The following is a 13,292-nucleotide window of genomic DNA, read 5'->3' on the forward strand; positions in this document are numbered from 1 at the left end:
TACCCACCTTATCTTCCCAAAGTGCTGGGATTACAGGTGTGAGCCACTGCTCCTGAGTGTGGCTAATTTTTTAAAAAAATTTTTGTAGAGACACGATGTCACTATGCTGCTCAGACTGATCTCGAACTCCTGAGCTCATGTGATCCTCCCACCTTGGCCTCCCAAAGTGTTAGGATTATAGAATTGAGCCACTGTGCCTGGCCTATATATTTATTTTCTTATTTTCTTTTTTTTTTTTTTTTTTTGCAGGGGCTTGTCGGGGAGTGGACAGAGTCTCACTGTGTTACCCAGGCTGGAGTGCAATGGTGTGGTCTCAGCTCACTGCAACCTCCGCCTCCCAGGTTCAAGCAGTTCTCCTGCCTTAGCCTCCTGAGTAGCTAGGATTACAGGTGCCTGTCACCACGCCCAGCTAATTTTTGTATTTTTAGTAGAGACAAGATTTCACCAGGTTGGCCAGGCTGGTCTGGAACTCCTGACCTCGTGATCCATCCACCTTGGCCTCCCAAAGTGCTGGGATTACAGGCATGGGCCCCCACGCCTGGCCATGTTTATTTTCAAGGCAACGTTACAGTACTATTTCCATTCAGAAACTAATGTTGTTTTGTAAACATGATAAAAATGAAGTAGTGCAGATGCCTGCTGAAGCATCAGAGGTCAAGTCTGCTCTCTGTTGAGGGAGATCAGCACGTTAGAGCCCTTAGAGGCGGTATTGCCATCCTAAGGTGTCTTGGATTTATTTGGGCCTGAAGAAATAATCAGAAGGGGCTGACTGTCTCAATCCGTGAGGTCAGTGGTATTTGACACACACTGCTCAAGTGCCACCTAAAATCACCTCAGACCATTTTGGGGAGCCATTGCCAAAAGGAACTATAACACTATTTCCCTGAAAGGCGGTGTGCTCATGAGGGCTGCAGTAACAAATTACCACAAACTAAGTGGAGGCCAGAAGTGAGAAGTCAAGGTATCAGCAGGGCCGGGTTCCCTCCCAAAGACTCTAGAAAATAATTCTTCATTGCATCTCCCAGCTTCTGGTGGCCCAGGTTTTCCTTGGCTTCTGGCCGCATCACTCCTGTCTTTGTCTGTGTGCTCACATGGGCTTCTTCTACACGTCTCTGTGTGCCTCGTTCTGTCTCTTACAAGTTGATGTTTGCTGCCTTTGGCCTTCCCTTATCCAGTGTAAGGTCATCTAGATACTTACCTTCATTAGATCTGCAGAGACCCTATTTCCAAATAAGGTCACATTCTGAGATTCCTAGTGGACATGAATTGGGGTTGGGGTTGGGGGATACTATGTAACCCCACTATAGGTAGATTTTCCTTTTTCCCAGGGTGGGAGGGGTAGTTTTGTACCTCCAAAAGGCTGTATATAGTGGTCCTGCTGCACAGATCCTGAGAATAGGTTGCCCCACAAAACACAGAGCTCGGCTCATTTCTTTTCACACAGTCCCAGTCTGAATCATGAGCTTGTTGTACATGCTGCTATTTTAAGACTTAATAAGGCGTTTCAGAAGTCATCATTTGCTTCTATTTTGAGCCTTTTTAGAATTTTTTTTAGTCTTTATGGTAACAGCTGTACATTTGTAAGAATACATTTAGGCATTCTTTGGAATAGGGATTTTGACAAGAAATCAGACTGTCAAAATTGTGACATGGGAAAATATTCATATGAAAAGGGCCTGATTTTGCATTTTAAAAGACTATGTATTACACATAACCATTTTGCGCTTGAGGACCAATATATATTTTCCCCAAATTCTACCAACAACTAGAGAGATATTCTAATAATATAGAAAATGAAATTGTTATTGTTTCATCCCTCCAAAGTTGGCTGTATTCTGGAAACACCATTCATAATGGCACTTAATGATCAAATCTGGAAGCAAGGTGCAATGGTTTGGGCGTTTGTCTCCCTAAACCTCATGTTGAAATTTGATTCCAGTGTTGGAAGTGTTTGGGTCATGGGGGTGGACCCTCATGGATAGACTGATGCCCTTGCTGGGGGAGGGAGGTGCATGAGTTCTTGCTCTGTTCGTTCCCTATACAGCTGATTGTTAAAAGAGCCTGGTCCCACCCCCCCGCTTTCTTTCTCTCTTGCCATGGATCTCTGCACACTCTGGCTCCCCTTCTCTTCCCCCATGAGTGGAAGCAGCCTAAGGTTCTTATCAGATACCCAGTCTTGAACTTTTCCAGACAGCAGACTCATGAGCCAAATAAATATTTTTCCTTTGTAAATTACCCAGCCTCAGGTGTTCTTTTATAGCAAGACACATGGTAAGGGGCTGTCTTTGTAGCCAAGTCTCAAGTCAGAAAAGCATCCCGTGGGGACTGTTTCATCACATCAGACTTTGGAAAACGGCAGAGTTGTCTGTGATAAGCAGAAAGAAGGCAGAGCTATTTTAACCATGTGTAGGGTTTCCTGTTCCTCTGAGTGGATTGTTTTAGGGTTTGCCGTTACCTTTTTCCTGGAGGAATTCCAGTTTGTAGACTTGTTTTTGAAAGTATGCAACCAGAATTGAAATTTTCTAGATTCAGATTAATTTTCTTTCTATACTAAGGAATAAAAAACATACTACTGTGTGTTTGGAAGCAGTTTGTTGTGCTATTTCTTTTCGCTGGTCACCTTTAAAATCCTTGTCTTGACCAGGTGCGGTGGCTCATGCCTGTAATCCCAGCATTTTGGGAAGCTGAGGTGGGAGGATTGCTTGAGGTTAGGACTTTGAGACCAGCCTGGGCAACACAGCGGACCCTGTATCTAAAAAAAAGAAAAAAAAAGCCTGGCATGGTAGCACGCACATGTAGTCCCAGCTACTCAGGAGGCTGAAGTGAGAGGATCACTTGAGTCCAGGAGGTTGAGGCTGCAGGGAGCTGTGATTGCACCACTGCACTTCAGCCTGGGCAACAGAGCAAGATTCTGTCTCAAAATAATAATAATAATGATAAAAATAATAGGCTGGGCGCGGTGGCTCAAGCCTGTAATCCTAGCACTTTGGGAGGCCGAGACAGGTAGATCACGAGGTCAGGAGATCGAGACCATCCTGGCTAACACGGTGAAACCCCGTCTCTAGTCTCTACTAAAAAAAAAATACAAAAAACTAGCTGGGCGAGGTGGCGGGCGGCTGTAGTCCCAGCTACTCAGGAGGCTGAGGCAGGAGAATGGCGTGAACCCGGGAGGCGGAGCTTGCAGTGAGCTGAGATCCGGCCATGCACTCTAGCCTGGGTGACAGAGCAAGACTCTGTCTCAAAAATAATAATAATAATAATATAAAATGCGGTTTCATTTTTTTTTTTTTTTTGATGGGGAATCTCTCATTCTGCTTGATTTTATTATCAGGTAGTTATTTAAACATTATACGTTTCCATTAGGCCAGGCTCTGAAAGAAGAATTATTTTGGCTCTTTATTGATGAATTTATTTCTTAATTACACAAATTCCATGCCTCTTAAGAATCCCATTTTCTATTTACAGGAAGAAGAAATGTTTCGTCCAAACATGTTTTTCCTCCTCCTGCTTCCCCCTATTATCTTTGAGTCTGGATATTCATTACACAAGGTGAGACTCAGGCCCACATTGGTGCTTTGGTCTGGACAGTTTCTCATGTTTGTAAAGCAAGTTCCTTAAAAGCTTGGGTGTTAGCTCTGCTTCTTCCTGGTTGTGCTCAGTGGAAGCTGGACTGCAGTGCCTGAATTCTGGAGAGGAGCAGACATGATCAATTGGCTGCTTGAAAGTTTCAGGCAGTGTGATTCACTGACCCAGTGTTTGCCATAAATGGGTGCTTTGCCCAAAAAGATGGCTGAAGTGATGTTAAGTGGCTCACAGATGATGCATTGACTCGTCTTCCTGGACACAGACTGATAGATGTACAGAGGGTAGACTGTGTCCTGGGATGACAGGGACATGTGCCCCAGCGCTTTTGTTTCTTTCAGCTCCCCCACTGGGGCCTTTCTAACCTCCTCAGGCCCATCCATCCTTTCTTGTCTCCCTCTCAGTGTCCTCCCATGGCCTCAGACCCCAGCTTGATATTCCCCTTCATCCCTCAGCCTTTATCTCTTCTCACCCACTCCCTGGTCCAGTTTCTCCTTCCGAGGCTGGAGCCCCATCCTTCCCTTCCTAGTCCCACAGTTGCCTGCCCATCCTTGCCTCCCTGCCTTGGCGAGCAGTGGCACTGGCCCCTACCCACTTCTCTGCTTTGGCTTGGCCTTGATGACCATTGCCTTGCAACTCCCAGTGTGAGGTGCTGTTTTGTTTTGTTTTGTGTTTTGAGATGGAGTCTCGCTGTGTCACCCAGGCTGGAGTGCAGTGGCATGATCTTGGCTCACTGCAATCTCCGCCTCGCGAGTTCAATCAATTCTTCTGCCTCAAACTCCTGAGTAACTGGGATTACAGGCACACGCCACCATGTCCAGCTAATTTTTGTGTTTTTAGTAGACACGAGGTTTTACCATGTCAGCCAGGCTGTTCTCAAAACTCCTGTCCTCAAGTGATCCACCCACCTCAGCCTCCCAAAGTGCTGGGATTACAGGCGTGAGCCACCGTGCCTGGCCCCTAGTGTGAGTCTTTCTGCCTGGCAGGAGCTTCTCACTTTTAAGCCTGTTTGTGTCTGTGCGTGGTTTTTTCCTTGTCTGTGAGTTTTCTTTAAACATAAATGTATTTAAGTTTTAAAATAAAGTGATTCAACTTAAAATACTAGTATTAATAATACAACAGCTATTTTGTGAATGTGATTTTTTAAAAAACTGTGAAGATTGGAAAGTTTAAGCCAGCCCTTGGAGAGAGGAAAGCCAGAGACACAATACAGGTCTAATCATGCGCTGCCCCTACAGGTTTCTTTTGGTAAAGTAAGAACCAAAAACCCCAAAACCCTACCCTTCCCAGGGTGCTTTGAGATTCACACTAGATGAAAGAATGTAGGCAAAGCACCACCCACCACAATAAATGGAGTGCTGCTTCTTGTTATTAATGATAAAAATGTTATCTGTTATTAGTAACAATACCACCTCCAGTAGTAGTAATAATAATTTATTAAACTTAATAGGTCAGGCCCAGTGGCTCATGCCTGTAATCCCAGCAATTTGAGAGGCCGAGGTGGGTGGATCACTTGAGGCCAGGGATTCAAGACCAGTCTGGCCAACATGACGAAACGCCATCTCTACTAAAAATACAAAAACTAGTTGGTCGTGGTGGTGCGTGCCTGTAATCCCAGCTACTCCGGAGGCTGAAGCATGAGAATCATGAGAATCGTTTGAACTCAGGAGGTGGAGCTTCCAGTGAGCTGAGATCACGCCACTGCACTCCAGCCTGGGTGATAGAGGGAGACTTTGTCTCAAAATAAGTAAATAAAATAAACTTACTTTGTTGTTGACATGGTATAAAATAAATAAATAAACAATTTTAAAAAACAGATTAGAATTGTCTAGAAATTTTGGTAAAACATAGAAATTAAGTCTTTAATTTTCCTGTACTGAAACAAAATATATTAAGATGTTCAGCCCAGATTTTTTTAAAGTTATTATTTTATTGTACATCTATCCAAAGAAAAAGTGAAAAGGAAGTTTAATGTAAAAAATATTCCCAAGTTTTAGAAACTGTTACTGACATCAGATAATTTTTAACAAGGAAACATAAGTTGAAGGTCACCATATCTTTCTGTCTTTCACTTTGTAAACAAATCTTAACTGTAAGCAGATTATGAAACTATTTCAAAACGTGCTGAGGAAATTGACTTGATTTTGACTTAAAAACATGACATTTTAAATATTAGAGAATGTAAAGTTTTTATTTTCTATTTTTTTTTTAGAGGGAAGGGAGAGAAACTTGTTCAAAATTTGAGGAAAGTAATAGTTTTTTAGAAAAATATTTTGTTGAAGATGACTTTCCAGCAGATAATGTGACAATTTATATGAAAGGGACTTATAGGATTATGAAATGCTAATTCTGAAACTTCTGTCTACTTTCTACCCTGCCCCAAAGATGACAGGAAATAAAGTTGGAATATTTTATTTTAATGTTGTGATATTTGCTAATGTAAATTTGGACTTAGAATACAGATTTCAGTAAGATTATCATCAGTTGATATACATTAGCTAGGCAGCGACTGGTTCTTTGAATTGTAAATATTACACAAATCGTAGGATGTTAATTATGTCAAAGAGAAACAGTAAATTTGCTTTATCTAGCAGAGGGAAGTTCTTGTAGTGTGGTAACTTTAATTTGGGTAAATTTCAGGATCCAGATTAATATTAACCAAGTATATAAATTATATCAACATTAGAACTCCGCAAACAGGTCAAAACTGATTAATCTTTTTGTTTGTTTGTTTGTTTGTTTGTTTGAGATGGAGTTTTGCTCATTACCCAGGCTGGAGTGCAATGGTGTGATCTCGGCTCATTGCAACCTTGGCCTCCCGGGTTCAAGCGATCCTCCTGCCTCAGCCTCCCGAGTAGCTGGGATTACAGGTGCCCATCACCACACCTGCTAATTTTGTATTTTTAGTAGAAATGAGGTTTCTCCATGTTGGTCAGGTTGGTCTCGAACTCCTGACCTTAGGTGATCCACCCGCCTTGGCCCCCCAAAGTGCTGGGATTACAGGCTTGAGCCACTGAGCCCAGCCTAATATGTTTTGAAATAACAAAAGAAAACAGCGATTTGCAAAGAGAAACTCATAGATTGAAAGCCCTTTGTTTTGAAAAACCAAATCATTGTGTTTGCCTTGAGTTATTTTAAAATTCTTTGTGCAGTAAAGATTGATATGCCAAATAAAGGAATTAAATGTCAGATTATAGGCAGCCAAGTCAAAATTGCAGCTTCTAGGAGGTAGGCTTAGTGGGGTAGTCAGTGTTCAGCTGAGGACACTCCTTCATGAGTGGGCTTTAAAGTAGCAGGTCCTAATGTCCCTGGTTTGGCGATTTCTGAGCTGAAAACAAGAATCTTGTTCACACCCACAATCGGGAGTGGTTAAAGCCTCTTGGTAAGTCCTAAGTGGAGTCCATAGGGTTATGATAACTAGCTTAATTTCCTTAATTTTATGGAAATTTGAAAGATGTTACCATGCTGCTTGGACTTGAATATTTTCTCTTAAATGGTGTGAAGTATAGATAGAAACATTTTATGTGTCATAGTTAATGATGATACTAATAGAGTGAAGTAAAATTGTTTAAAATACCTGGCCAGGAAAAAGGAATATCTGATAGTGTATCTTGGTATCCTAATTGTGTGGACTTTGGACGTGAAACACAGTTAATTCCGTCAGTGCCTGTCTGTTGGGCATCCTCCATCTGAGGGACATTATGTCAGGGACTGTGTTGTGCGAAAGCAGACGTGGTCATTGCCCAGAATGAGCCTGCAGCCTCATGGGAAAATCAGACATCAGTTACATAAATAAGTGCAAAATTGCAGTCTTGTCAACCGCTACAAGGTGGGGTGACTGTGCACTGAGAGCATAGACTAGGATCTGAGCTGGGAGCTGGCTGAGGGATCAGGAAGAGTTGAAATGTCCCGAGATCTTGGGATGATGAAAGCTTAACAAGCAAAGAGGGAGCACAACCCGCTCGAAGCCACCAGTGGGACTGGAACCCAGAGAACAAAGGCGAGCATGGTGCCAGATGAGCCCAGAGGCCTCCCCAGGGGTGGAGTCATCCAGGCTGGGGGCTAGCTGCATTTTAAGTGGAAGTAGGGGTCCAGGTGAAGGCAGCACAATCAGATTTGTCTTTTGGGAGGATCATTCTGGAAGGACTGGAGAGTGGAGGGAAAGGGGCTCATAGGAGTTGAGGAGACTTGTGTGAAGCTCTGCAGCGTTCCAGATGAAGGATGATGTGAATGACGGGACACTGCAGTAGGTGCAGGGGTGCAGGAAGACTTCCAGGCTCCCAGCTTGCCACACAGGATGGGCAGTGGTGCCTTTCATAGAGAATCAAGTCAGCCGAGAGGGCCAGGTGTGCGGGCCATGACTTCACTGACAGGAATGGCTTTTCTAATCATTTCCCTGATTTCTGCTCTTTTCAAACAGGGTAACTTCTTTCAAAATATTGGTTCCATCACCCTGTTCGCTGTTTTTGGGACGGCAATATCTGCTTTTGTAGTAGGTGGAGGAATTTATTTTCTGGGTCAGGTAAGAAAATCATCTTTGAAACACTTTGAAAGTCTTATATTCTTAGAGCTAGTGCAGGGAGGTGGGAAGGTGAAATGGGGCCACTTCGTGGGGCCTGGGTTTCACCCTTAGGGTAAATTCCTTCTGGAAGGAAATCCTAGCTTCATATGAGGCACAGTAGAGGCATGCTAAATTGTTTCAAAGTGTCCTGCAAGACCTTTGGTATCTGGAATTGAGTAAATCTTTTCCATAATCCCCCTCCAAAGTATTTGATTTTATTTGCAAACCAATACTGTCTTAAATTAGAAAGTCTAAAAATAAAGCCAAATATATGCCATCAAGAACTTCAAACAGTTGTGTTGTCAGGTAGACTGAATTGGGGTTAAATGCTGTTTTTTGATAAAAATTTGCATTTAAAAAATCAAAGATGTGCTTTTCTGCTGGCATTGGAGAAATAATAAAATCAAAGGTGATTCTGAATCTGTTCACTCAATTCTAAGCTGTCTACCTATAGAATTATATACCCTGGATTTTCCACAATTGCTAAACCACTTCCCAGTGACATCAGTTGGATGGTCTCTACTTTAGACTTCAAATTAATTCAAACTAATTTAGACCAAACATCCCTAGGAAGGTAGTATCTGTAGTTTTGTACTATGCATGTCCATGCATGTCACATTCTTTTCCTTTATTGTCAGTTGCAGAAAGTTTGCCTGTCCCAGTTCTGAAAATTAAGTTGAGGGTCAGGTGTCTGGGTGACAGGCAGATTTCTTTAACACATGTCAGCTGCTTTCTTCTCTAGATAGCCAAAGCCCATTCCATCGAATTTTCACCTGTATTGCAGCTTTGATGGCACCAGAGTAAATCTGTCTGTCATGCAGCTTTCTTCATTGCTCAGTTTCTAGTATTAAATAAGAATAAACTTAAGGAAACTACAGTTAATTGGGCTTGAAGAATGTAGCATTCTTTTCCATACTTTCATTGCATGCTGATGGAATGCATGTTTCAACTAAAGCTTAGGAGCCTTCTTTATTTTTCAAGTGGTGTGGGAACTGAAGATTAATGTCCTTATTAGTTTTAACAAAGCACTAATGGACATTTAAATCTTCTTGGCTGTTCTCCAGGGGTTTTTTTTGTGTCTGTGTGTTTGTGTGTTTTATTTTACAGGCTGATGTAATCTCTAAACTCAACATGACAGACAGGTAAATCCTTCATACTGTAACACCCATGCGACTGCTTTTCAGACAGGGGAAATTTTTCTCCACATTGCTTCCTGGGTGTGGTACTGTTCGATTCTCTCTCTGTATATTTATTTTTGGTAAGGATTTCTGCCATAGAATCTTACTCTGAGTTAATTTGTATCTCTGAAATGAATCAAAACTATACTAAAGACTTTTGAAGATCCCTAGTCGGGCATTGCTGATTGGAATGATATAGTTTAAGCTTGGGAGGGAGTAACTCTGCTCAGCTAACTGCCCTGCCCATGTGCACACATACACTGTACCATTGTCGTCTTCTTATTTCCAAGACTTTTCAGTCGCCATAACAAAAAGTTGTCTTCTTGATAGTTTAGAGATAGAGCGGGGAGTGACGGAGAAACTTTCCTCTGGGATTCCCACCAAACCTGCGGTGGGGGAAGCAGGGCCAAGACCTCTGTTGTGGTTATTGTGGAAAGCCCCTCTATCTGAAGCCACTCCCGTGAGCACGTCCCATGAGCCCTGTCCAAGAATTCCCAGAATTGCATCGTGAGAAGCAACCTCACTAGGTTGAGGCAGTTGTCTCTCAGAAGGTACCAGATCTAGTGCTGGAAAAGCACCCATGCAGAGCATCGTCTGGCTTCCCCCTTCTGAGAGTAGACAGCCTTGCTCAGTGTGTCTGCGTTTGGTCTTGCAGCATGGCTGAGGAGCTGGGCAGCAGGGCCACATGTTCGTCCCCAGATCCTTGTCATCTGGCCAGTCAGAGCTTTCAGGATTTAGCAGCAGTTTAGCAACTTGGGACTAGAATCTGGGAACCCTTTTCATGGAAACTGTGTCTCTGATAACAAGTCCAATCCTATTTCCACCTCCACTCACCACCCACCCCAGCCCAGGACAACAGTTTTGGAGCTTTTGTTGTAAGACAGTTTTGATACATACACAAGTAGTCCTATTCCATGGGAGCTGGAAATAAAGCAGAACTGATGTCCTGTGTTTGGTAGGTGTTTTGCAAATAAAAAGAAATGCCCAGTAAAGGAAGGTATCACGGTATTCAAATCTTCCACTTGTTTTGGGGACAGCTGGTTAGAGATACAGACAATGCTGGATAACTTCCTGTGAAGTTGAATTGAATCAGTGGTTGGGATGTTCAGCTGAAGGACAGGAAAATAATTGCCCTATAGACACACTGACTTAGAACCAGGTAGTGTTTTCCTCTCCATGTGCAGAAGCTTCCTTTGCTGTTAGAAAGTGACAGTCCCACGGATGGGGACTGCTCTGGGGTCGCAAACCCACACAGCTGCAGGGCCTGGCAGAGCACTTAAGAGAGGGAAGCTGGCCAGCTGTGAGTCTAGCGGTGGGGCAGCAGCCAGTGGGAGAACACACCCTGTATGAAGGAACAGCCACTTCTCAGTGCCAACTCATGATTACCATGTGGAAATCTGGGCCCAGAATTGGTGGCTATTTTAAATAATTTTTCTTTCGAAAAGAGGCTAGGTTTCTAGATTTTTATAGGGAATTTTCCAGTTTTCAAATGTTGACAACTTGCTCAATTTTTCACAAACACCATGCAGACCAAACATGAGAGCCACAGACTATCTTTTGCAACCTCTGCACTGTAGAAAACATAAAAGTAACTTTGTTGCACATGTTTTGTTTTGTTCTGGTGATATCTTGCTGGAGAGAGATTTCACTCTCAGAGATCCTGAATTATTTCTCTGCCTTAGTCCATTTCTTTTTCATTTTGTTGATGTTGCTATCTTTTGGGGTTATGGAATAAAGAAAGTACATTTTTAAGTTGAACTTCTGGCATTTAAAAGGCAAGGTCCTAAAGAAGTGAAGTGGAACAGCTGACAGCCACGTGAAATGACCCTCTTTCCATACAGACCTCTCAGTGATTCAACAGTTTGTATTTCAGACTTTTCATCTTCGCTGTCAGAAATACTCTGCCTCAATTTAGATTCCCAAGCAAACTAAATGTGTAACATGATTTATACAAAGCATTTCCCCCAACCTTTTGTTTGTTTTGTTTTTTCAGTTAATTTAGAAAGTTTATTTTGCCAAGGTTGAGGACACGCACCCGTGACACAGCCTCAGGAGGTTCTGACGACATGTACCCAAGATGGTCAGAGCAGTTTGGTTTTATACATTTTAGGGACACATGAGACATCATTAGACTTATGTAAGATGAATGTTGCCCCAACCTTTCACTATGAAACATTTTAAACATAAAGAAAAGTTGAAGCATTGTGCAATGAATACCCATAAACAAATTTAAAAAAAATGAAATAAAAAGCATATCCTGCAGGGGTAGGAGAGTCACAGGACAGGGAACCTGGGAGCCTGGGCTGGGCCTGCACGTCACTGAGGCTGGAGTATAGTGGCATGATCACAGCTCGCTATAGTCTCAAACTCCTGAGCTCAAGCTATTCTGCTGCCTCCGCCTCCCAAGTAGCTTGGACTACAGGTGTGTGGCACCACTTCCAGCTAATCTATGTGTGTGGAGGTGGGGTTCTCTCTATATTGCCCAGGCTGGTCCTGAACTCCTGAGCTCAAGCCATCCTCCCACCTCAGCCTCCCAAAGTGTTGGGATTACAGAGTGCCCGGCCCAGGATACACTTTTTAGGCATTGTCCTCCTTCCTTCACGGCCTCTGGTGATGTGGCTGTGGTTGATGAGAGTGGGAATAAAAGAGCAACCAGAAGGTCTGTCTGGGTTGTGGTGCACGGGCCTGGGGACCAGCTACCAACAAAATAGGATCTCCCAGATGGGCAGTTGTTTAGTGGAGTTACCTTCCCTTTCCTGCTTCCCTTCCTTCTTCCCGCCTGCCTGCCTGCTTGCCTTCTGCAAGTGTCTCTGGGCCATGCCCAGTACAGACCCTGGGAATTCACCCATGATGAAAACCCAGCGTCCACTTCCTTGGAGCTCACAGGCCTGTGATGACCTCTGTGAAGACAGGCAAAGTCTCGGAACTGAATCCTCAGCTTGGGATCCGGAGGCACTCTGTTTTAATGCACATGAATCACATTCACAGGCAGCTACCATGGAAATCAGAGGCCAAATGATTGACTTCTGAAGAGACCTGTACCTGGCAAGGCAGCCAGGCATTTCCTCAGTCAGCTCTCCTCTCCCTGACCCTGCAGCCAAAAGTTCACCCACTGAAGGCTGCTCAGGCCGAGCATCTTCTTCCCCCTAGACCCAGGCTTGGTGAGGGTGGGTCATCTCTGGCTAATGACTGACACAGGCTGGGAACCTGGGAGCCTGGGCTGGGCCTGCACTTCACTGAGGCTGGAGTATAGTGCCCAGGCAGTCGTCTCTGGCTAATGACTGACACAGACTGGCCATTGGGGCTCCATGTTTTGGCTGGTGTTGTGGAAGGGGGCAGACCCACCATTCTGCTGCCCTGGAAAGAAAGTTGCACCAGGCATGGCACAGAGGCTTGTGGGAAAATCACCAAAGGGCAGGGAGAGTGAATTGTCCAGGCTCATGTGGCCCACGAAGCCCCTTGAGGGAGCTGGTCCTGCCTCCCTTGCTAGCTTCCTATGGCTCCTGCCACTCGCCCCACCCCCGCCACCACACGCACCTTCCTTCTGTTCTTCAGGCAGCAGGCTTTCTCTCACCTCAGGAGTCGCTTGCTGTCACTTCTGCCTGCAGCTCTTGGCCTGGCCAACTGCTGCTTAACATGTAGGTTCTTGCTTACATGTGTCATCCTTTCAGAGAGGCCTCTCCAGAACCCCCCATCTAAGTGGCTCCCACACCCACACCCCACCTTCTCACGTCACCTCAATTGATTTCCCGGGTCACACTTGCTGTTGTCTGAATTTGTCTTCATCTCTGGGTATTGCTGTATCTACTACTGGGGGGAGGAGTACCAACTCTGGGCAGATAGCCTGGCTCTGCCCCTTGTTAGCTGAATGACCTTGAACAAGTTACTTCATCATCCCGTTGTCCCTCAGTTTTCTCCTCTGTCATCGGGGCAGTAGTAGCAGTCTCTCATACAGTCACTGACTGGATTGT

General features: G+C 44.1%; 1 protein-coding gene across 3 annotated transcripts in view; it reads left to right on the forward strand.

Moving 5' to 3' along the window:
- SLC9A8 (solute carrier family 9 member A8) overlaps positions 1-13,292 on the forward strand; it is an 80,667-nt gene that overhangs the window by 29,264 nt on the left and 38,111 nt on the right. For all 3 annotated transcript variants that reach the window (XR_001888372.1, XM_017888160.1, XM_017888161.1), the window contains exons 5-7: positions 3,466-3,549; positions 8,003-8,104; positions 9,251-9,285. Coding sequence is in view for 2 of the 3 variants with exons in the window: in XM_017888160.1 (XP_017743649.1) it covers positions 3,466-3,549; positions 8,003-8,104; positions 9,251-9,285 (221 nt within the window). In the remaining variant the exon portion in view is untranslated. The remainder of the gene's footprint in view (positions 1-3,465; positions 3,550-8,002; positions 8,105-9,250; positions 9,286-13,292) is intronic.

This window comes from Rhinopithecus bieti, unplaced genomic scaffold (assembly GCF_001698545.2).
Source record: "Rhinopithecus bieti isolate Rb0 unplaced genomic scaffold, ASM169854v2 scaffold_15834, whole genome shotgun sequence".
NCBI classification, from domain to species: Eukaryota; Metazoa; Chordata; class Mammalia; order Primates; family Cercopithecidae; genus Rhinopithecus; species Rhinopithecus bieti.